Source organism: Hibiscus syriacus, unplaced genomic scaffold, assembly GCF_006381635.1.
Source record: "Hibiscus syriacus cultivar Baekdansim isolate YM2019G1 unplaced genomic scaffold, ASM638163v2 tig00110236_pilon, whole genome shotgun sequence".
Taxonomy (NCBI): Eukaryota; Viridiplantae; Streptophyta; class Magnoliopsida; order Malvales; family Malvaceae; genus Hibiscus; species Hibiscus syriacus.
The window spans coordinates 1,442,285-1,463,750 of NW_024062640.1; the positions used below are offsets into that span (position 1 = coordinate 1,442,285).

The window sequence follows — 21,466 nt, forward strand, 5'->3', positions numbered from 1 at the left end:
AATCTATCCACCAACCCAGTAAGAATCAAGTTTGTTCTATGGCTTTGAGTCCCAGCTGTGGAGAGTAGAGGGGGACTTGAGAGTGTTCTAATTTTTTTTAGGGTTTAGGGTTTACAAATGGTAAAAAAAAGAAAAAGGAGAGGAGAGAGATGCGGCGCACAAAGAAGATAAATGGCCAAGTGAAAACAATACGCGTGAAAGGATAGGGTTTCTGTGTTCTCTTAAACTATTTGGTAAATTTAAAATACAGGTCCTTTTATTTTCACATATTTTTATATATAGTCCCTTTTTTCATTTATTTTAATTTGGTTACTGAATGTTTCTTTATTATTTTTTATCATGGCTCACTGTTTTGTTTTAGTACAATTTAGTCATCATTTTATGTTATTATGTTTTATTTTTAATTAACTATTGCATTTTTATTTTTTACATTTTAATCCCTTGGTTCTTTTTAATTGCATTTAATTTTTAGCAATTAATTTTTTAATATATTGTTCAATTTTTTAGCAATTTAATTTTCATTATTACTATTTTTATATTTTATTTTTTGTTTGTTTTAGATTTTAAATTTAGAATAATAATTTTTTAATAAATAAAGAAGACCTTGAACTTTTTGATAATATATTTTGTTATTATATTTTATTCGAAAATGTCATTTAATTATATATATATATTATCACAAAAAATTGATTTTTTCAAACATTTTGTTTTTTATAATAATAATTATATTTTCTCATTATAAATAAATATAAAACTACAAACATAATTTTTTATAAAAAAACTTGAATCTTTTATTAATTAAAAAAATGAAATTTTTGCTGTGATAATTTTTCTATAAAAATAACTATTACATATAGTTACAAAACTTGTCACTATATAATATTTTTACACCAAAAAATAGGGAGAAATATTTATGATAGTATAAATTTTCATAATGATTAAAATATATAACTACAAAAAATAATTGATACAAAAAACTTAAATTTTATTATTTGATTTTGATAATTTTTTCTATAACAATAATTATAAATTATAAAACTTGTCAATATAAATTTTTGAAACAAAAAATGGAGAAAAATAGTTATGACAATATATGTTATCACTATAATTAAAATTTATAACTACAAACATTTTTTCAATAAAAACATGAATCTCATTATTTGTTGTGAGAACCTTTTTTTTAACAATAATTATAGCTTATATTTGCAAAACGTGTCACTATATGATTTTGTTTTTCTACCAAAACATAGAGATAATCATTTGTGAGAATACATTTTGTCACTAAAATTAAAATATATAATTACAAATAAAATTTGTCACAACAAATCTAAATCCCATTATTTTTTGTGATAATTTTTTTGTCATAGTTACTAAAACTTTTAGTTATAAAACTTGTCACTATATGACTTTAATTTGGCGCCAAAAAATAGGAGGGAAATATTTGTGACAAAAAATCGTAATGAAATTTATTTTGTCACCATATGTTACATATGTTTTCTAATTGTGACAAATTATTGTGACAATTTTAGTTTTTGTCATAATTGTGTATCGTTTTTTAATTTAATGTGACGGTTATTTATTTTGTCACAAAAAAACTATTAATAGTGACAAAATTAAATTTATCACAATAGTAGAAATTTCTTGTGATAATTCGATACGATAGTTCTTATGGGTCTGAACCGGACATGGAGATCAATGAATACGATGCTAGTAGCATTGTAATGGAAGATAACAATCTTCAATCATTGGATACAAAAGTACATTTGAAAAATCAAGTGACAACACTTTGTGAGAAGGGTGAGGATATAGAAAAAAGAAAAAAAAATAAAAAGAGGCAAAAGCAAAAGAAGTCATAACCCATAAAAGCGAAGAACATGGCCCATAAAGGTGAGTGATACTATTTGCGAGGAAAAAAAAAAGTGCGACTCAAAAAAAAGTTGTGAGCACAAAAGTATTAAGAGTGAACCTTCTTCACAAAAAGCATTGCATCCTTGTTCGCTTTCGAGAATCAATTGTTTTCATTTTTAACATCAACAAGGATTTGCCTATAGTGTTTATTTCTCTCTTATATGATTTTAAAGAAGCGTTAGGTGATCCAAAAAGAGGGAAATAACACCAAACCAATATAATTCAAGGTTTTATCATACCCCGTCGAACAAACAATCTCGAAGGAATCAAAGAGTTAGATTTTCAGTGAAAATACTACATCTATGAAAGTCTTAGTCATCGTGTCATCTCAGTGATGAATCACAATTTTCAAGAATAAAAAGGAAAGTATGTTGTTACTCATTTTAATGATATTCTAACATACTTGTTCTCTTTTGTACAGGTTGAGGCACTTGAAGTTGTCATCAATGTCGATAAAGCAAAGGTAAAAGCAATTCAAGAATAGCCCACGCCATCTTATGTCACTAAGGTAAGAATTTTACATGGCTTAGTGAACTTCTATTATCGCTTTGTCAAGGATTTTTTTACCATCGTGGTAATTTTGACAGAAATCATCTAAAAGTCAGTTGAATTCAAATGGGGACCAAAACAACAAGAAGCATTCAAACTTCTTACAGGTAAGTTATGTTCTACCCCTATTTTTTATCTTTCCTATTTTTCTAACACTTTCAAGCTTTAGACATAGATGCGGTTCTTAGGAAAGAAAGACAACCCATCACTTACTTTAGTGAGAAGTTAAAAGCTACACAATTGAATTTCTCTACCTATGACAAAGAACATATGGCATTATTTTGTGCACCCATAGTATGGCAACACTATCTTCTTCCTACAACGTTTATCATACACACCGACCACGAATATTTAAAGTGGTTAAATGGACAAATTAAGTTAAATAAACAACATGTTCTATGGGTTGAATTCATTGAATCTTTTCATTATGTGATCAAATACAAACAAGAGAAATATAACATTGTATTTGATGCATTATCTCGGAGGTACACACTTATAACTTAAATGCATGCTACTATTCTCAGGTTTGAACATATCAAAGATGTATATCATGATGAATCGAAGATTTATGATATATATATATATATATATGTTCATTCTTTTAAAAGTGATTTTAATGAGTTCTATTATATATATGGGTTTTTTAGCTAAACATGGTTTTTAAACATTCTTTCTCACCACACAGGAGTTAAATGATAGAGAAAACATATGACACAGTCACAGATAAAGACAACATTGGCTAGCGCCACATTGAATTTCAACACAAATGCCATGTTACAATATTTGTGTGAAAAAGAGGATTTCAAGACAATAAGAAATTAGTTCCAACAAAGAATAAACCTCTACTAAAGAGTATAAAGACACATCAAATGATCTATACAACTGTTTTACAATTTTTCCTTTCTATATGTGTAATTCTCTTTCTCTAGAATTTTCATATTCGTGGACGAATCGTGATGGAATAATACATGAAATAAAGTTCATAACAATGATCACGTATGCTTTTTTGGACTAATGTTTATACTCGAAGCTATTAGAAGAAAAAAGTCTTAAAGATTCAAAGCATATCCATTTGGTAAGTATAATATGAGTAAATTCTTAGAAGGCTCTAATGTTTCTCCCTTTGATGTTTCATATTCGAGGTTGGATCCTTTTAAATAGAGAAATGATGATAGATGCATCACAAGGCTCACGTCAAAGAAAGATAGACTAACGCTTTCAATAGGCTCACACGACCAAGCCTTGAAAAAAATAGCATATTATGAAGCGATTTCTTTTTAAATGGGATCCTAATGTTATTTTGCCAACATGTCTTCTGGAGTTAGGACAGGTTGTCTATTATCTTTCTAACGGTTCTGGAATCACATCAATATGATATCATGAACTCAAGATATGCCCATTTTAGTGAAGATAGCGTGTGGAATTTTGTAATTTTCAATATTTTCATCTTAGGAATAAAGGTTAGAAAGGTAATTAAATGTAATAGCCTTAATATCTTATCACCATCCACCACCTTGCTTACCATAAGATATGCCACCTATCATCATTTTAGAAGCTCGATCCAGATTGTTCATCACATCCAACGGCTTAGGATCAAGTCATGCTTTTAAACTCCTAGTTTACATCTCCATTATCGGATCAAGCACTACATCAAGGGCCCAGATTGTTTCTGCCTACATCACATGGATTAGGATAATATTTTATTATTATGTTATTTTATTCTTTAATCATGTTACAACAAGGACTCCTCAAAACCTATATAAAGGAGGCTCATCCCACTATTATAAATCACCAATTCTTGTCTTATATACAATTCAACAAGAGTTCGTTTTTGCAAGAGATGATTGCCTTGTGCCTTCGATTCTTATTTTTCTTTTAGTTCTTCTGAGTTCTTGAGTGATATCTTCACGCTTTGGCTTACATTTTTATTGCAATTAGGAGGGTTAGTTAAAGTCGTATTATCGAGTTTGCATTTTCATTACGACTATGAGGGTTCAATTGGACAGTTATCCATTTATTTCCATCATATCCATCATTATCATCAAATTCATGCCATCTCTATCATCTCCACAAGCTTTGCGACAACACATACATACCGGGGGAAATTTTCAAATTCAATTTTCTCTTTATCCATTCATTATTTTTCAATTCCGTTTTCATATTCATATTTTCTATATCATCACCTATCTAATGCCTACATTCTTGTCTCATCGTGTGTCAGGATCAATTTTGTCGAGAACCCTAATTTAGATAAGTTATATAATATCTTATATATTCTCATTATCTTCCATTGTCTTAATAATATCTTTATCTATTTTTGTCTTAATCTTTCAATTGTCTCAATTTCCAACAAACCCTAATCCATACAAAACCCTTTATTGCTTCCCTTTTGTTTTCTAGGTTTGATTGTTTTCTTCATTGAATCTAGAGTTTTCTAGGTTTGATTCCTCAACGAGAGCAACATTCACTCATCTGTTGTCGCTTCTCTATCATTATGTGGCATGACATGTCATTTTTATTATTTTTTAATGATCACATCGCATTTTTTATCATTCAGTATTTTTAATTAATTTTGTTCAACCAATTAGATGGTGACACCACTTATGAGGATAAAAAGATAAAAATCATTCTTGCTTCTAGTATGAATTGTACTTAGGCCTTTTACATGAGATACAAATCACTCAACCATTGAATTAAGCTAGTTATATGGACAAATTTCATCACAATTTGTATGTAACTTACATAACATTATCACCACAAAATCAATATTTTTATGATTTATAAGATTAAAATATGGGACACTTTAAATTGATGACCGGCAGCTTAATCACTCAACTATAGTGTGAATATTTTTTATTATATTGAACTCAAAACTTACTTATAGTTTTATTAAATTAAAAGACTATTTTTTCATTTTATTTAGAAATAAAAAAATAAAAAAAATAATTTATATAATTTCATAAAATTTATATGAATTCATTATAAAAAAAGTATATTTATCATATTATAAAAGTATTTATTGAATTTTTAAAATCATATTAATTATTTATTATAAATAATATTATTTTTAAATTATCTATTTAATTTTATATAATTAAGATTTATGGTAAATTGCACGGTTTGTATCTAACTATCACTCTTGTTTCATATAATATTATTTAAAATTAAATTATCTAAAAAAATAATATTATTTAAAATAAATAATTAATGTTGTTTAAAATAATAAATAAATAAATAATATGATTTTAAAAATTAAATAAATATTTTAAATATTTTTATAATATTAAGTATATTTTTTAAAGTGATTTAATATAAATTTTATAAATATATATAAATAATTATTTAATTATTTTTTATTTTAAATAGAGTGAAAATTATTCTTTATTTTAATAATGATACAAGTAAGTATTAAATTCAATATAATAAAATAGATTTACATTATAATTGAGTGGCTACATTTTTTGTCTTTAATTTAAAGTGTCTCATATTTTAATTTTATAATCATCGAAAAATATTGATTTTGTAATGATATCATTATATAAATTAAATACAAAAATGTGGTGAAAATAATGTAAATGACTATTCTAACTAAATGGTTGAGTGTCTTGCATTTCATGTAAAAGGCTTAGGTTTAATTCTTGTCAAGAGCAAGAATAATTTCTTTCATTTTATCATCATTGTTGGTGACACATATCACAGTTTAATTTGCTTACTAAAATTAATTAGAAAATATTGATGAAAAATAAAAAAGTGATGTGGAAATTAAAAAAATAAAAAAAAGATTAACATGTCATGTCATCCTAGTATTGTCATTAATTGTTTTGAAAAACAAATTTAGGTATTAACACAAAATGAGAATAATAGTGTAAGTGTTAAACGTGTAATTTACCCTTTTAATATTTATTTAACAAGAAAAATTTAACTAACGGTGTGTTTTAGTGTGTCTTGATGTGCGATATTCATTGTAGACTCATCCTCTGATGAGAGTTTTTGATTACCTATAAAACTTTGACAGTTTTCAGTTTTTCCTAAAGTTAAAATATTTTTTTAGTAATTTAATTTTTATTTTTAATATTTTTATATTCAATTTTTCTATATTCATATAGTTTAAATTTAAAAAAGTAAATATTTTCTGAAAAAATCAAATAAGCTCTTGAATTTTTAAAAAAATCAATTTAACCCTCGAACTCAACTAAGAAAACCAATTTAGCCCATCGACCACATCATCAGCCTTGTCACCAACCACCATGGATTGTCACGTCAATACCATAAAGTATTATGTCAGCACCGTAACGGTTAACAACTAAAACTATTGGTTAAATGGTCACATTGGATCTATTTTCTAAATTTAAGGGTCACATTGAGTGTAAAAAATACTTTTTTTTAAGTGCAAAGGCCTCACATACACTTTTACTTGAATATTTTCAATCATTATTTGAATTGAATATTAAAATCTTAAATGTGATTGTACCATCATCGAATACGTCAAATATCATCAAGCACGTTAAATTGTTAAACACATCAATGATTGAAAATGTTGTTGTTAAATGATTCATTCAATTTAGATATGAATTCTAATGTGAATTTTATTTTATTTACCAGTATAATTATACTGTTATGTTTATACATATCAATTTTAATGTGAATTTTATTTTATTTTTATTTGATAGAGACAAGTTTTCTATTCTTGAAAAATTAGGGATAATAAAAAAATCTTAAAGATGTTTATTCCATATTTAGTGAATTTCATTTCCTCTATCATGTCGTATTTACTAAAAAAACTTATTTTTAATTGTATAACTATTTTTATAATATTTTTAATTATATATTTTTATGATAGTTTATAAAGAAATTTTAATTTTATCACTTTTAAATTTTAATTTTTTTATAATACTTTATAATATTTATTTAGTTCAATTTTATAAAAATTTAGTGAAATCAAATTAGAAAGACCTTTAGAGTTTAAGATAATTAGAGGTAAATGTATAAAATAAAATTTGTATAGGATGGACAAGCTGATGTTTGTATAAATAAAAATTAGGTAAAATTCGAGATAAAGTATAATAATATATTTTAATTTTTAGTAATTTTATTTTTATTTTTTGATAATTTACATTTAATATTTTTGAATATTTTTGTGTTTTAAATTAGAAAAAAAATTATTTTTTCTAAAAAATCAAATAAGTCCATAAATTTTTAGAAAAACCAATTTGCCCCTCAAACTCAATAAAAAACCAATTTAGCCCATCAACCACATCACCAGCGACCTTGGATTTCCACGTTAGCATCGTGAAGTATTACATCAACACCATAATAGTCAACGAAGGAAATCGTTAGTCAAATGGTCACATTATGTATGTTTTCTAAGTTTTAGGGTGTAACGTCCTAATTCAGTATGACCCGAAGATTGACGAATTATGACGTCACTTGGACCACCAGAGTGATTGACCAAAAATTTTCTTTTAAAAATAACATACTCGTTTGCATAAATCCATATGTTGACATACATAATCACATAAATTATAATACTTGTTTACAAATCGGGAACCCCCAAAAATAGCTTTAATTTATAGTTTACAAAATAATCAAACATTTCGCTTTTAACCTGACATACACGGGTTCATTTACAATACATGCCCACTATTACATAAGTCGAGACATACTCAAAAGATTGTGGATGATGCTAAACAATTCAGGCAAAGGCTCCTCCAAAAGCTCATTCTCCTAACCTAAGCATGGAAACAAATTCCGAACGATGAGCTCACAAGTTCAGTGTCACACTAATAACCAAACTACACTACATGCATCCTCTAATGTACATACTTAAAACATATTTGCTAGTATACGAATATACTAAGCTAAATATACATACATAGGTAGGCATATGGTGCAGCTGAGGGGCTACATCTCGGAGCTCACGCACCCCTCTATCCTACCTAGGGTGGAAATTCGAAATTCTACATCAGATTGCATCACCTGCTAACTTGCTCCATCGGCCTTGGGACATCTACGTTCAGTTAGCAAAGAAGTGACTAATGTACAATCTTAGGGTTGGTCATATCTTAGCATGCAAACGTTCCTTAATTTTATAAAGGGGTCTGGGTGTCCGACTCGTTTCTTGAACATCATACAAGGCAAATCTTATGATTCCCTAAAATATAGGGTTTCTAATTGAAATTAAATTTGTTAATATCATTCTCACTTGATGTCGTATTGAAGGATTAAAGAGTGGTTTGGGTCCCTCAATAATATTTCTAAAATTCCCTAAATTTCTAAAATTCCCTAAATTTCTTATTCTTGGAACTGAGTTAGTATCGATATTTACTTATCAGTATCGATATTGACTAAGGAGTATTGATACCTCCATTAAAGTATCAATACCAACAGCTTAAAATAAACTTGAGAAAATGAGGTAGTATCGATACTCAGCCCTTGGTATCGATACTCCCATAAGTATCGGTACCAAAATTGCATTTTGGAAAATCGATTTTGAAACCCCCTCCTCCAAGTATCGAGACCGAACCTAGAGTATCGATACTCCATACATGAGTATCAATACTTCCACCTAAAAACTTATATATTTTTTTCCAGTATAAGAATGGTATCGATACTGACACATATAGTATCGATATCGGCACCCGAAAATGCCCTGTGTGAGCATCTTAACCTTTCAAACCCATCCTAAAGGCCCTAAGGAAGTCCCTAAACATTATTAGAGTCTTATTTAAACTTATTAGGGTCATAAAGAGTCATCATATGTCATAAAAACACATAAATGTGATATCTACCATGAACATGCTCTTAATCTTTCTAAAGTTAATGCAAGCTACATAAATGCATGGTAAGGCTTACAAATAGTTTAGGGAGGTTATAAGGGTATTACCTTGGTGATTTAGCTGATGGAAACTCCCCAAAAATCACCCAAGTGACAACTTTTCCTTCCCCCTTGCTTTGGACCCTTCTTCAACTTCTTTCACTAATGCATAAGGAAAAGATATTACTAACTTATTTATGAGGGTAGTAAAAGTCTACAAACATTTCTTAAAGTCCATCCTACCCCCAACACAAGATAGAATCCTCTAGTTCATAAACCCCTACTAAAACCCATTTTTGGTTCAAAACTTAAAACTTGATATATGGGGCTTGAAATAAAGTTCTTGAATTGGCGAAGAATCTTTCTTACATGAGATAAACTCAACTAGGATATGAATTCCTTAAATCTTCACTTGGAGGAAAGGAAAATGAAGAGAGTAATGGGAGGGATGAGGAAGAGTGTTTGGTGAGTTAAGATGGGGTGGTTTATGTTGATATCAGATAAAAATGAGGGGGTTTAGCTCTTGATTTGAAAAAGAGAAAAAAAAAACTTTAGGTCCTCTTCCTTTTTACTTCTTATTAAACTTATCCCAAAAGTCCAACCCTTAGGTCAAACCAAGCCCAATTCATACTTAATTTTATCCAATCAATCTAATGGGTCTTTTTGGGCTCAAAATAAAGAATTTGGGCCAACCTGAGATTTGGGGTATTACATAGGGCCACATTATTTTTTTTAAAAGTACGAGGACCTCAGATACCCTCTCACCAAATATTTATGTTGAATCTTTCCATTATTTTATGTTATTTTATGCTTACTGAAAGTCTTTCCATAATAGAAGAATACGACATGCCAACTAGAAGTAGCATAAAACTTTGATATTGCATCTCTTCATAAAATTAAGGATTAATTTAGAAATAAGTGCTCAAATTATACTCAAAGTTAATTTTTTATGTGTAAAGATTTTTTCGTTAAAAATGGATATTCAATATTTTCTTCATTACAATTTTAGGTGTATGCCATTAAAAAATCGTTAAGTGATAAGTGTTACGTTCAGGTTTTTTTAAGTTTTTAAATAATATTTTTTTAAACCAAAAAATATAAATATGAAACGTGACACGGTTTTTTTAAATTGTATGCACCTAAAAGTGTAACGAAAAAATGTTAGACACATATTTTTAACGAAATATTCTTTAGGCACTAAAGATTAACTTTAAATATAATTTAGACACTTATTTTTATATTAAACGTAAAATTAATTACCTTAATTGTTATCCATTAACGTTCACCTACAGTTGGAAAAAATTCTACCATTTTTTATTATATTTTTTGCCCTATTTTCCATGGTGTGCGATCCGATTGAGGATATGACCTCAGAATTTTAAAGATGAGATAAACCCAATTATCTGCTTCTTTCGAAAGATTTTCTTCATACAATAAAGTAAATTGGTAGCTTTTGTTTTAGCTATGCTTCCTTATTATGTTTTCCATTTTCATTTTGATATTCTAATCCCTTGATTTGGTTATGGCCATCCCAAACATATGATAGGAAACATCCATCTATGATTCAGGTTAGATGATTATTAATCGTTAAAAAGAAATTGATAAAAAGAAATGTTTATCACTCTAAAAATCTTGAATTTGAACTTGAGCAACGGTAATCGCAAGATGTGTGCTATCAATAATTTAAGAAAGTTGAATAAATACTACTTAATAATCACATCAGACTATTCAAATATATATATATATATAAAAGTTAAGATCAACTTACACCCAGTATAAAACTAAAAGTTAAGATCAACTTACACCCAGTATAAAACTAAAAGTTTTACGCCTTTTCTAGACCATTGGATTTAGAGAAATCAAAGGCTGAAATTAACCCCTTGTTTTTTTTTCCAGTGAATTTCTTCTCATTTTTACTGTTAATCTTAGCCTTTAATTGGTCATAAAAGGGTGTAAAATTAAAAGAGTTTTACATAATGTAATTGAATCTTAACCCTATATCTATATATATATATATATATAGAGAGAGAGAGAGAGAGAGTACATGTAAAATTTAATATAAAAAACTTAAAATAAAGATCAAAATCAAAACAACATATTAAAATTCTATTTACTTTTAAGTGTTTTTTTTTTATTATTTGCCTTTCGGTGGAATGGAAAATATATAAGGCACAGAAAGAAGATAAGACCGCACATTGAATAAAACTTGATTCCCAAATCACACAAGTTGGCACAAGGTAATGTTCCGCTTAAAACATTCATATATGATTGAAATGTTTTCAATACAAAAATAAACATCAGATAATTTAAATCCAGAACAGCTTCAGACATACGTTTTCACTTAATCATATGGAATTTGGATATATGCAGCATCACATACAAATGGAATGTCAGCGTACATACCAGCAAGTGCGCATCTTATGCACTCCACAACCGTAAATAGGTAAGCAAATGCCACAGCCGTCCAAAAGTGCATCCCAAACTTGCCCCAATAGATTGCAAGTGGCATCCAGCGGCTCACGGTCCCGATCACCTGCAAGGCAATCTCCAATAACATGCCCATCACTACATGAAATCTGAAAAAGTGAGGCCATTCTTTCCTCCTCACTATCCCCAGATACGCAACGAAGAAATATGCCATCAGGAACCAGCTCGGCAAACTCCCAATGGCTCCAAAGAAAGGATAGGTCAAAAACTCCAAGTCTTCCAAGAAGGGGTGTAGATGATATGCTGTCTCAGCATACATCCATGTCTCGTGAAGAGGCATTAAATAGGGTAGGCATGCTAAAGACCTCCACCACCATCTGGGCTTCTTAGTCATTGGAGGAAAACGAAAACTGTATGGAACATCCTTAGATGCTCGAGGCACCAAACTAGATCTGCGACGCCTTGGTAATGATGGTAAAGCTTGAGACAGGCCACCTTGATCCCCACTCAACAATGGAGATGATGCAGCAGAAAGGTGCAAGAAAGGCCAATCTAGAAGATTGGACAGTTATACAAAAGAAAATATGAAAATTTGTTGGGGGATTGAGACATTCATTCATCCAGAATCACAGAATGTGAACTAAAGCAAATCAAAATAATTTGGTTAGGTTTGGATTCTTAGAAGGTTTGAGTTTTGATATAACAACGTAAATTATGGAAACAAAATAAAAACCATTCCGTAACTTGAGTGCAATATAGACAATGAATCTCACTAACTACATCTTGCTCATGGGTTGATAGTGCAAAGAAACAACCATGAAGAAATAAAACTCTACCAAGTTTAACCAACAAATAAAATGGAGGAGGAAGAAATCTTCATTAATTTTGAATAAAAAAGAGTACAAGGAGAACAGAAGCTAAGAGTTAGAGCCTTAGAGGTACGAGAGACATGATTCAACTTAACTTTTCAATGGAGATCCTAAATTAAAGAGAGTTCATATTATTTTGGTAAAATATTAATACAAGTAGAAACTTATATAAATACAAATACCTTTTGGTTTAAGTTTATATTACTCATTATAAGATTGCCCTTTGGTTTAAGTTTATATTACCCATTATAAGATTAGTTTTTTGGTTTAAGTTGATTCAGAAAAATAAAAAACCAAAATTAAAACAAAATCTTAATTCAGTTGGGCTTGAAACCAAACCATTTTTTTCAGTTTTCAAATCAAACCAAATTATAGATTTGGTCCCCCATTTTTCATTTCTAACCAAATAATGCCCAGGCCTACTTCAAAATTATCTACAAATGGTGTTTGATATTAACCTCTTGTACACCAAATGATGTCTACAAAAGAAAAAAGGGCAAGCAATGACATATACCTCCAGCTGAACAGGATTTTAAATCCCAATAAGACCCTGAAGATCTACTACTGATTCGAAATAGAGGTGTGGTAGGCAAACGATGATAGCATGAAAAACTAGAGCCACATGGCACAGGCTTAGGAAGCCTTGAACTCACAGAAACAGACCTGTAGGGTAAGGTGAATCCATTCAGAATCATGGCAGCTACCTGTAAAAGAAGGATGTATGAAATTTTATCAGCATGGTAGAGTAGAATCAGACCAACTATGCAATCCCACGCATTCAAATAATGTAATCATAATAGGCAAGAAATGACATGGGGAGCTAGGTTTCCCCAGATACTAAACATCAGAAAGTTCAAGCATATATCAGGAAGACACGACCAAACTATACCACAACGGATTCTCTTCATGATAATTGAGGAATATCTCCATCCCTCGTTATTTCCACATTGCAAATTGTGGTAAAGATTAAAAAAGGCATCCTCTGACAAAGTATATTCCTAGACCCTAGTACCAATAAAATCATTTGTGTTTCTGATTCAACATTGTTCACATTTTACCATTGGTTCATAACCCGTAGTATCAGCTATAATGCCCACTGTTGTAAGATTAAGATTACACTCACTTATCACTGCTAATATGAGAAACATGTTTTCTTAAGCATAATACTAAATCGTAATCTACATTCCATTTCATGCAACAAGTAAATATGAAACTAAAAAGAGAAATCTTGCAGATAACATACTGTTGGGCAACTGAAAGGAAAGTCTCGCGCTTTAGAATTTTCAACCCAACGAGTCAAGGGGGGAAACAACATAGTGAATTAATCTCAAGTATCAACCGTCAAATTCAAAATTTAATAACCATCCTGTGAACCCGATCCTAAGCTCGGTTGATAAAGAAACAAAAACCCAAAATCTAAGAAAATCAATGAATTTTCTTCTAACTAAAGCCTTGGGTAGATGTCAGGAAGGAGAGATTACCATGAATTGGAGAATAACGAAACGGCTTGAAACTCGAGAGCCAAATGGCAGTGCTATGCCCGTCTGCTATCGACTTTCGTCATCGTAATTCTATCTTGTTTTACTGGGGAAGAAAGGGCCCAGGGTTTTTGAGATCTACTTATGGGTCGAAAATTAGCAAAAGGATGGGTAAAGGTCAGGTTTGCAGAATAAAGCTGTAGCGTGGGCCTCGGCCATTAATAAATGAAGTCCACTCCTACTTTTGTCGGTAAATTTGGATAGAAAATAGCCCACCATTGTGTATCAAGTCAAGACCCAAAGTCGATATCAGACCCCTATCCCAAGATCTGTTTTCACTATTACATCTGATAAAATTTTAAATAATAATAATAGAAATTGTTTGATAGAATGCTTAAAATTATAGGATAAATATAACTTTTCATACCTAACTGTGATATTTATGTGTAATGCAACTAGATACCTAACTTTTTAATGGTGCAATTACGCTAATCATGGGACGGCACGTAGACAATTTCTATGTTTACCTCTATTTCCCTTTCCTTTTTTCACTTCTTCAAAGCCTTCCAACACTCGTCGTCGTCGTCATAACAGCAAGTTCAAGTGAAAAATAGTGTAACAAGAACAAATATACAAGCAAGAAAATTTACAACTGCTATTGAATAATCCGATGAAATGATATACCCTCAATGATCAAAATAATTAGTTATTTTATCGCGCTAGAGTACATTTAATCTCCTCAAGTCATTCAAGAAATAATAATTGCGACTCTCCCAAGAAAGTAGTTCATCAAAACAATTCAATGATAAATTTTAGATTAAATCACTTTACAATATTTTCAATCACTCTCGATTAAAGGGTACAAATATTGTACCTTCACCTAACATCATCAGCGCCTTTGAGCCTATAGAGAAAGAAACTCTTCATAGGTAGGATTCCGAAATAGCATCTCCAGAGAAAGAACCTCGAGAACTCCTAAGAGTATATAAAGAACGTTCCCAGAAAAAATACCTTAAATCAAACATCCTTCGAAAAACCACTAATTGTTAATATGACTTTTGACAGATCCAAATGACTTACCAAAACAAAATCTACTGTCACATGATCATATCTACATAACTTAATAGTTTACAAGTAGTCTTGATGACCATAAAGCTGACATCAACTTTAAGAGTCGCTATAAGATTTCTTGATCAAAATCGAGAGAAGGGATGAAACTACCTCTCTCATTTTTTTTGTTACCTCATTGTGGAGATAGGTAATATTGACATTAACCAATGATTATTCTCTTACTAATTGCAACTCTCTACCCAAATCATAAGGGATGAACCACCTACAGCTACCACAACCCAATTGTTGTCATCAATAAAATGAAGTAAAAAAAATTAATTTAGATTTCAATTTAATAATTGTAATTTAAGTTAAATATTAGTTTAGTTTGAAATATGTCTATAAACGCATCAATCGTTCAGCTAACCGTTCGTGAATTATTCGGCGGAAAGTTTGTTTACGTTCATTTATTAATTAAATGAATAAACATAAACAGGGACGAACGTATGATTTTATCTTGGGGGCGAACTTAAACTTAAGGGGTGAACTAAAATTCTAGGGGGCAAACTAAAATGTTGGGGGTGAAACATATTTTGAACAGAAAATACATAGAAAAAATTAAAATATATGATAATTTTAAAATTTTTTTGAGGGAGACTGCCCCACCTGCCCCCAGTTCATCTATGAACATGAATAAAAAAGTTTCGTTGAATTAAATGAACGAATACGAACAAAGGGCTCATTTGTTCATTAATATTCGTTTATGTTCGTTTACGTTTGGTAATACATTCATTTATGTTCGTTCATTTAATTAAATGTATATTTATGTCTGTTTATTTATATTCTTTTAAGAATTTTCGCTTGATATAAAAGAAAGTTGCATTTTATTTTCGTTCGTTTGTGTTCTCTTACGTTCATTTACATTCGTTTGGTTCGTTTATTATTTTAACAAACAAACACGAATAAGCTACATTCCTTAATGAACGAATACGAACAAGAAAATTTGTTCATTTAGTTGTTCGTGTTCATTCATTTGTTCGGTTAAAATTAAACGAATGAACATGTGCATATCTTCGTTCATGTTCATTCAATTCATTTTACATGCTTAATTTGAAATATATCAATTATATAATTTGGTACAATGATTAAATATCATTTTCTTTTTATATGGTTTTGTATTTTGATAATACTTTTAAGATAGTGATATAGTATAACTTAAATATAAATTTTAGTATGTGCGAAAAAACAAAAGTGACCAAAACAAAAACTTTTAAAAAATAGGTGATCAAAATAAACTAAACTATAAGAAAAAGAGACCACCAGTGTTGTTTACCCAATATTATTTGCCTGGATCCTTCACGTGTAGGGTAGACAAGTGCAATTTCATAGATTTCGCATTATACCTACTCTATTTGAGGTGGGGATCGATACAAGTTTAATGGGTAGTAGATGGATGTGAACGTAAAAAATCATATTTGCTGTGGGTAGTAGGTATGTAATGAATTTGAAATCTTACCCGCTCTGCATTTGCGTCTCGCGTTCTTCCACCTTACATCGACTCACCCATTAATTACCCACAATATAAATTTTGGATCATTATTAATTTAGATATAATTTTAAAGACTATTATATAAATCTTAAAATTTTATAAATATATTTTATCTGGAATAAACAAATGCAAGATGGATGATGGATAACTAATTTTATAGTAAGTGGGGTTGATTTAAAAATATATATGTGTAGGCAAATATAATGTGGAGGTGAATTTAAGAATATATTCATATAGATAGATGTAGAGTTAAAAATTTTATTCATCATGAATAATAGATAATGAATACAAAAAATACTAAATATTCTATCCAGGATAGATAAGAAATATCCACGCCCGTCCTGCCTGATTGCTGTCCATGTTATACGCGGAGGGATAATCCCTACTCTCTTACTACAAATAATGCTTCTCCGACGACTGCCTTCAACCGCCTCTTGCGTCGCTGTCTCCTCCCTATCCTGGCGTTACTATTCTCCTTGCTCCTTTTTCTCTCAGCGCCGCGTCAAATCTTTCAATTCCATATCATTTTACCCTAATCTTAGCCCCCTTTCCTTTAGCTCCGCCTCAGACATTTCATCTGATTTCACCGACTTAATCACCGATGAATCCTCCAAGCGCGTAAAACCTCCACTTTATCTCTCTCTCTCTTCGTTTGAACTTTGTTCGGATGAATATTTAATCAAGTTTTCGTTACTTGTAGGGACCCCTCAAACCTGGACTCTATCTCGTCGGAACACCTATCGGAAACCTTGAAGACATCACATTACGGTTCTCTATTTCTCTTCTTTTGTTCATTTATATTTTTTTGGGTCAAAATATGCAATCAGTCCCATTGGCAAAATCAGAGATTTCAGATTTATTACTATACTTAAAAACGTAAAATATAAATTATCATACTTATTCAAGTTAACAGTTCAATGTTGATATTTTTAATTTTATTTTCTTAACAAAATTCGCTTAATATGATGTTTGCTTACAATGTTCGTAATAATTTGCTTATTAAGCTAATATTTGCTTATCAAGTTTATATGATTTTATGTGTATATTGATGTTAAATTTTGACCAAAAATATTAAGGATTAGCTTATTTTATTAATGAATAAAATAAAATGATTTAATTTTTAAAGTTTTAAAGTGCATGACTAAATATCAATTCATTTGAGTATAGGATCTGACTATATATATTGACATTATTTTTTTTCGTATATCACATTATTGGTGATTTCATCAAAGCAGAGCTCTACGGGTTTTGAAATCAGCTGATGTCATACTCTCAGAGGACACACGGCATTCCTGGAAGTTGCTTCACTATTATAGCATCAAAACTCCTCTTGTAAGAGAGACTGAGCCGTTTTTCCTTTGATCAGTTGATATCTTTCATTTTGTTTTTCAATAATTTTGATTGTGCGGGTTTTAGAATTTCAGCTAAGTTATCACAAATATAATGAATCTCAAAGAGAGCAAACAGTTTTGGAGAGGTTAAAACAAGGGGAGATCATAGCGTTGATCAGTGATGCTGGAATGCCTGGCATTAGCGATCCGGGTACAGAACTGGTTAGTATTTGCATCCCTATTGGCTGAATTCTATAGATTGGTTGGTCTTGATGAAGAATGTAGTGACTAATGTTTGGAACCGCTGTTTAGGCAAAGATATGTGTGGATGAGAACATTCCTGTTATTCCAATTCCTGGACCGTCTGCCTTCTTAACTGCTCTTTCTGCCTCAGGATTGTCCACTGATGAATTTACATTTGGTAATTCCTTTGTAAAATATTGTGATTGAATGCGCTTCTCTGCGTTCCTTGGAAGTTAAAAGACTGTTATATGGCATATAATGTTGCAGTTGGTTTTCTTCCAAAACATGCCAGTTCACGGAAGGAGAGGCTGATGACTTCTGCTAGTGAAAAACCAACACAGATATTTTACGTTCCTCCTCACAAGCTTAGCCAGTTTCTTGAAGAAAGTTCCCTGATTTTTGGTGATTCAAGGTAAAAAAATGCATCTTCCTTTCTTTCATGAACCGTGATCAGTTTACTAATAAATGGTGAGAATCAGAGGAAATTATTGAAAGACCAAGTCATTCTTGGTGAAGGGATTTGGTATGAAAATATGGAATGTCCGCTTGAGCCAGAAGTATCCTCTTTTTTTGGTGTATCATCTTTGGAGTGTATGCATCTATTTATCTGCATTACTCAAAAATATATAGAGTCTGGAGAGGGAAAGAACAAAGAGTGGCTCCAAATATGTAAAGCTTGTTAGTTAACTTGCTCTAATTTTGTGGTAACTGATTATCAGATTAATAGCTGAAATCTCTATTATAAGATGATATCATTAAAGAAACTGTATCAGCAGTTTCCCAGGCAATCAAATTAGAGGGGTGGAGAAATTTGGTTCGTTGTCATCTTTAAGTGCAAGATCCTATGTTTGCTTGATTGACATTATGTACTTTTCCCTTGCTTCAGTTAGTTATCTGCCTTTTGATTCTTCTTTGAAACCTTCTTAGTTGTATATATTGACATCTTTAAAGTAAGTCTTAAGTGGAAATTACCGATGGCTCTTAGTCCCTATTATGACTATTGACTTGATCTCGTTGCAGACAATGTGTCATAGCTCGGGAACTAACAAAAATGCATGAAGAGGTAGGTCTGTTTTTATTTTCTCATTATGTTTTTCTATGCTACTTTGTCAAGTGTTAGGCAGATTTTTTTTTTTTTTACCAACCATTTATGTTTATGATAATGTAGCCTTTTTTCACCTTATTTTGGTTACTAAATCGTTAATGTTTATAGCTTCAGTGACTAATCATGTCCTGGTTTCAGGCTTCTGGTTAAAGACCAGTAGAAGAGGCCAATGCCTAAACTTTTTCAGTGGGCCTGTTTTTGGCAAAAAAATCAGGACTAGGGCGTATACTTATGAGGCCTTAACGCCATTTTATTTGAACCTTATGTCATGTGGCCTTATGTTTTAGGTCTTTTTGGCCTTGCTTTTTCCAATGGAGAAATATTTTTTCTTTATAATTGAGTTTTTCTTTTAATGTTCTTTGTTTTCTATTCAAACATTTCGTTGATGTGATTTTCACCCCTTATCAGAAATGCTATTGCTTGCAATAAATTCACTGGCTCGGAAAGCTGGAGGAAAATAAAACGATATGAATGTACCCCTATAGTTTGTAGTCCATAGAAGGTAGAAAAGAGATGCAATAATTCTCGCCTCATAATGTGTTGAAACATAACCTGGTTTAAATTGGAGATCTTACTTTAAGGAAATACAATAAAGTGCTTATGCAATAGATTTGAGAAGAGATTTTATTTTAAAGAAATACAATAAAGTGTGTGTAATAGGTTTGAATAGTGATAGACCTATTAGCCAGTGTGACCTTGTTTTGTGGGTTTTTCTTTATTAGTGACCATTAATTCTGGCAGTTCTGGCGGGGCACTTTGGGGAAAGCAAAGGAAGCCTTCTTAACTCGCCAGCCAAAGGGAGAAATCACCCTCTTGATTGAGGGCAATTCAAATTGCAGTGTGGAAACTCCATCTGAGAGCGAGTTAGAAAATGACCTGAGAGAATTGATCTCCAGTGGCCATAGTCTTTCTTCGGTATGATTTGAGTTGTTTCTTCACATTTTATCAAATTTATACCTTGCAAAGGCTTTATATAGATTCCTTATCACTTTCATGCAACTGTCATTATGAAGTATATTCCAATTAGACATTAAGACATTCGGAAGAACTTATATCCTTTGAAGAATGTTCCACATTGTTTTTATTTGATAAAAATAACTAAATATGATGTATGTTGCAGGCAGTCAAATTGGTGGCTGAAGGAACATCAATGAAAAAGAAAACGATATATTCCTTTGCCTTGAGAAAATTCGCAAAGAAGAACAAAGCAGAGGATTCAAATTAATGTCAAGCATTCTGGTAAGATTGAATAAGAAGGGTTCGATAACTTGGAAGTTCGAAAGACTAGAACAAAACTCACCCTTTTGATCTATATAATTTAACAGGGAAAATCCACATCCAGTACTAGGTTATTTTCCTTTTCGCCTTCATTTTTGGATGTCGAGGGGCATGCTTTACATTAAATGGCTAGAGAGCATGGCAATATTTAAGGTAAAAGCAGTAATTATAGATGAAGTACTATCAGTTTGCAGTTTTCCCAAGTTTAGTCATCTCTTAATTACTATTTCACCTGCGGTGCCAATTCGTGATGGCTTTTCACGCTATGATCACAGTTAGAGTATTATATTTATAAAAAATTGATACATTGATAATTCATGTTTTGTATATTAATCAGGTAGTTAAATTGCAGTTAATGTCGCATTTTCGGTTTCTTTGCATTTATCGCAATTGTGGTAATAGCGGGTGATATTGCTTTCTCGTTGAGGGTACGGTTTCGGACGACACCCTTACCGTTATATAACGGCCACTATTTAAATCCAGGATATTAATGTTCTTCCTATTGTGCTAGGGTTATATAACCATGTTGACTTTGAAATTGTCACGTGGTTTTACAAAATTTTCTCTAGTTGCGTGGGTTTATTTTATGAATGATACCAGCTTATAATATACATGTGTACCTTCCCTTTGGCGTTCTTTTTTCATTATTTAATTTGTCTGTTTTGGACCCGGGGATCTAAAATTATGGTCGGTTTGGTTCAATAAAAAATTGGAACAAAAAAAAAAGTGTGCTGGATAAGAAAAAGTCAGTTTCTAGTCTAATACAAAATGAGCAAATTTTTTAAATTGGAATGATAGTGTGCATGTTCGCAAATTTAAACCTAACAAAAGAACGAAAACTAATGTGATTTGATACAATGACGGT

At 30.8% G+C, this 21,466-nt stretch overlaps 2 protein-coding genes across 2 annotated transcripts; one reads left to right on the plus strand and one right to left on the minus strand.

Moving 5' to 3' along the window:
* Positions 1–11,495: 11,495 nt before the first annotated feature.
* Positions 11,496–14,147, minus strand: LOC120114605 (protein TIC 20-I, chloroplastic-like). The gene is made up of 3 exons (XM_039135458.1): positions 14,049–14,147; positions 13,082–13,271; positions 11,496–12,250 (listed from the first exon to the last, which is right to left on the minus strand). The coding sequence occupies exons 1-3, from the start codon at positions 14,049–14,051 to the stop codon at positions 11,613–11,615; spliced, it is 831 nt and encodes a 276-aa protein (XP_038991389.1). The 5' UTR covers positions 14,052–14,147; the 3' UTR covers positions 11,496–11,612.
* A 2,834-nt stretch (positions 14,148–16,981) lies between these two features.
* Positions 16,982–20,772, plus strand: LOC120114623 (ribosomal RNA small subunit methyltransferase I-like). The gene is made up of 10 exons (XM_039135471.1): positions 16,982–17,262; positions 17,345–17,412; positions 17,880–17,976; positions 18,069–18,197; positions 18,288–18,396; positions 18,486–18,630; positions 19,239–19,281; positions 20,065–20,238; positions 20,444–20,562; positions 20,649–20,772. Exons 1-9 carry the CDS (start codon positions 17,047–17,049, stop codon positions 20,546–20,548), a joined length of 1,086 nt encoding a protein of 361 aa, XP_038991402.1. The 5' UTR covers positions 16,982–17,046; the 3' UTR covers positions 20,549–20,562; positions 20,649–20,772.
* The last annotated feature ends 694 nt before the right edge of the window (positions 20,773–21,466 follow it).

Bases quoted from the DNA above. Each gene is read 5' to 3' on its own strand.
- LOC120114605 (XM_039135458.1), bottom strand. The intron at 12,251-13,081 runs GTATATGTCATT...CCAATCTTCTAG, and splicing joins AAAATCCTGTTCAGCTGGAG to ATTGGCCTTTCTTGCACCTT.
- LOC120114623 (XM_039135471.1), top strand. From the start codon at position 17,047: ATGCTTCTCCGACGACTGCCTTCAACCGCCTCTTGCGTCGCTGTCTCC. The intron at 17,413-17,879 runs GTTCTCTATTTC...TCATCAAAGCAG, and splicing joins CTTGAAGACATCACATTACG to AGCTCTACGGGTTTTGAAAT. The intron at 17,977-18,068 runs GTAAGAGAGACT...TTAGAATTTCAG, and splicing joins ATAGCATCAAAACTCCTCTT to CTAAGTTATCACAAATATAA.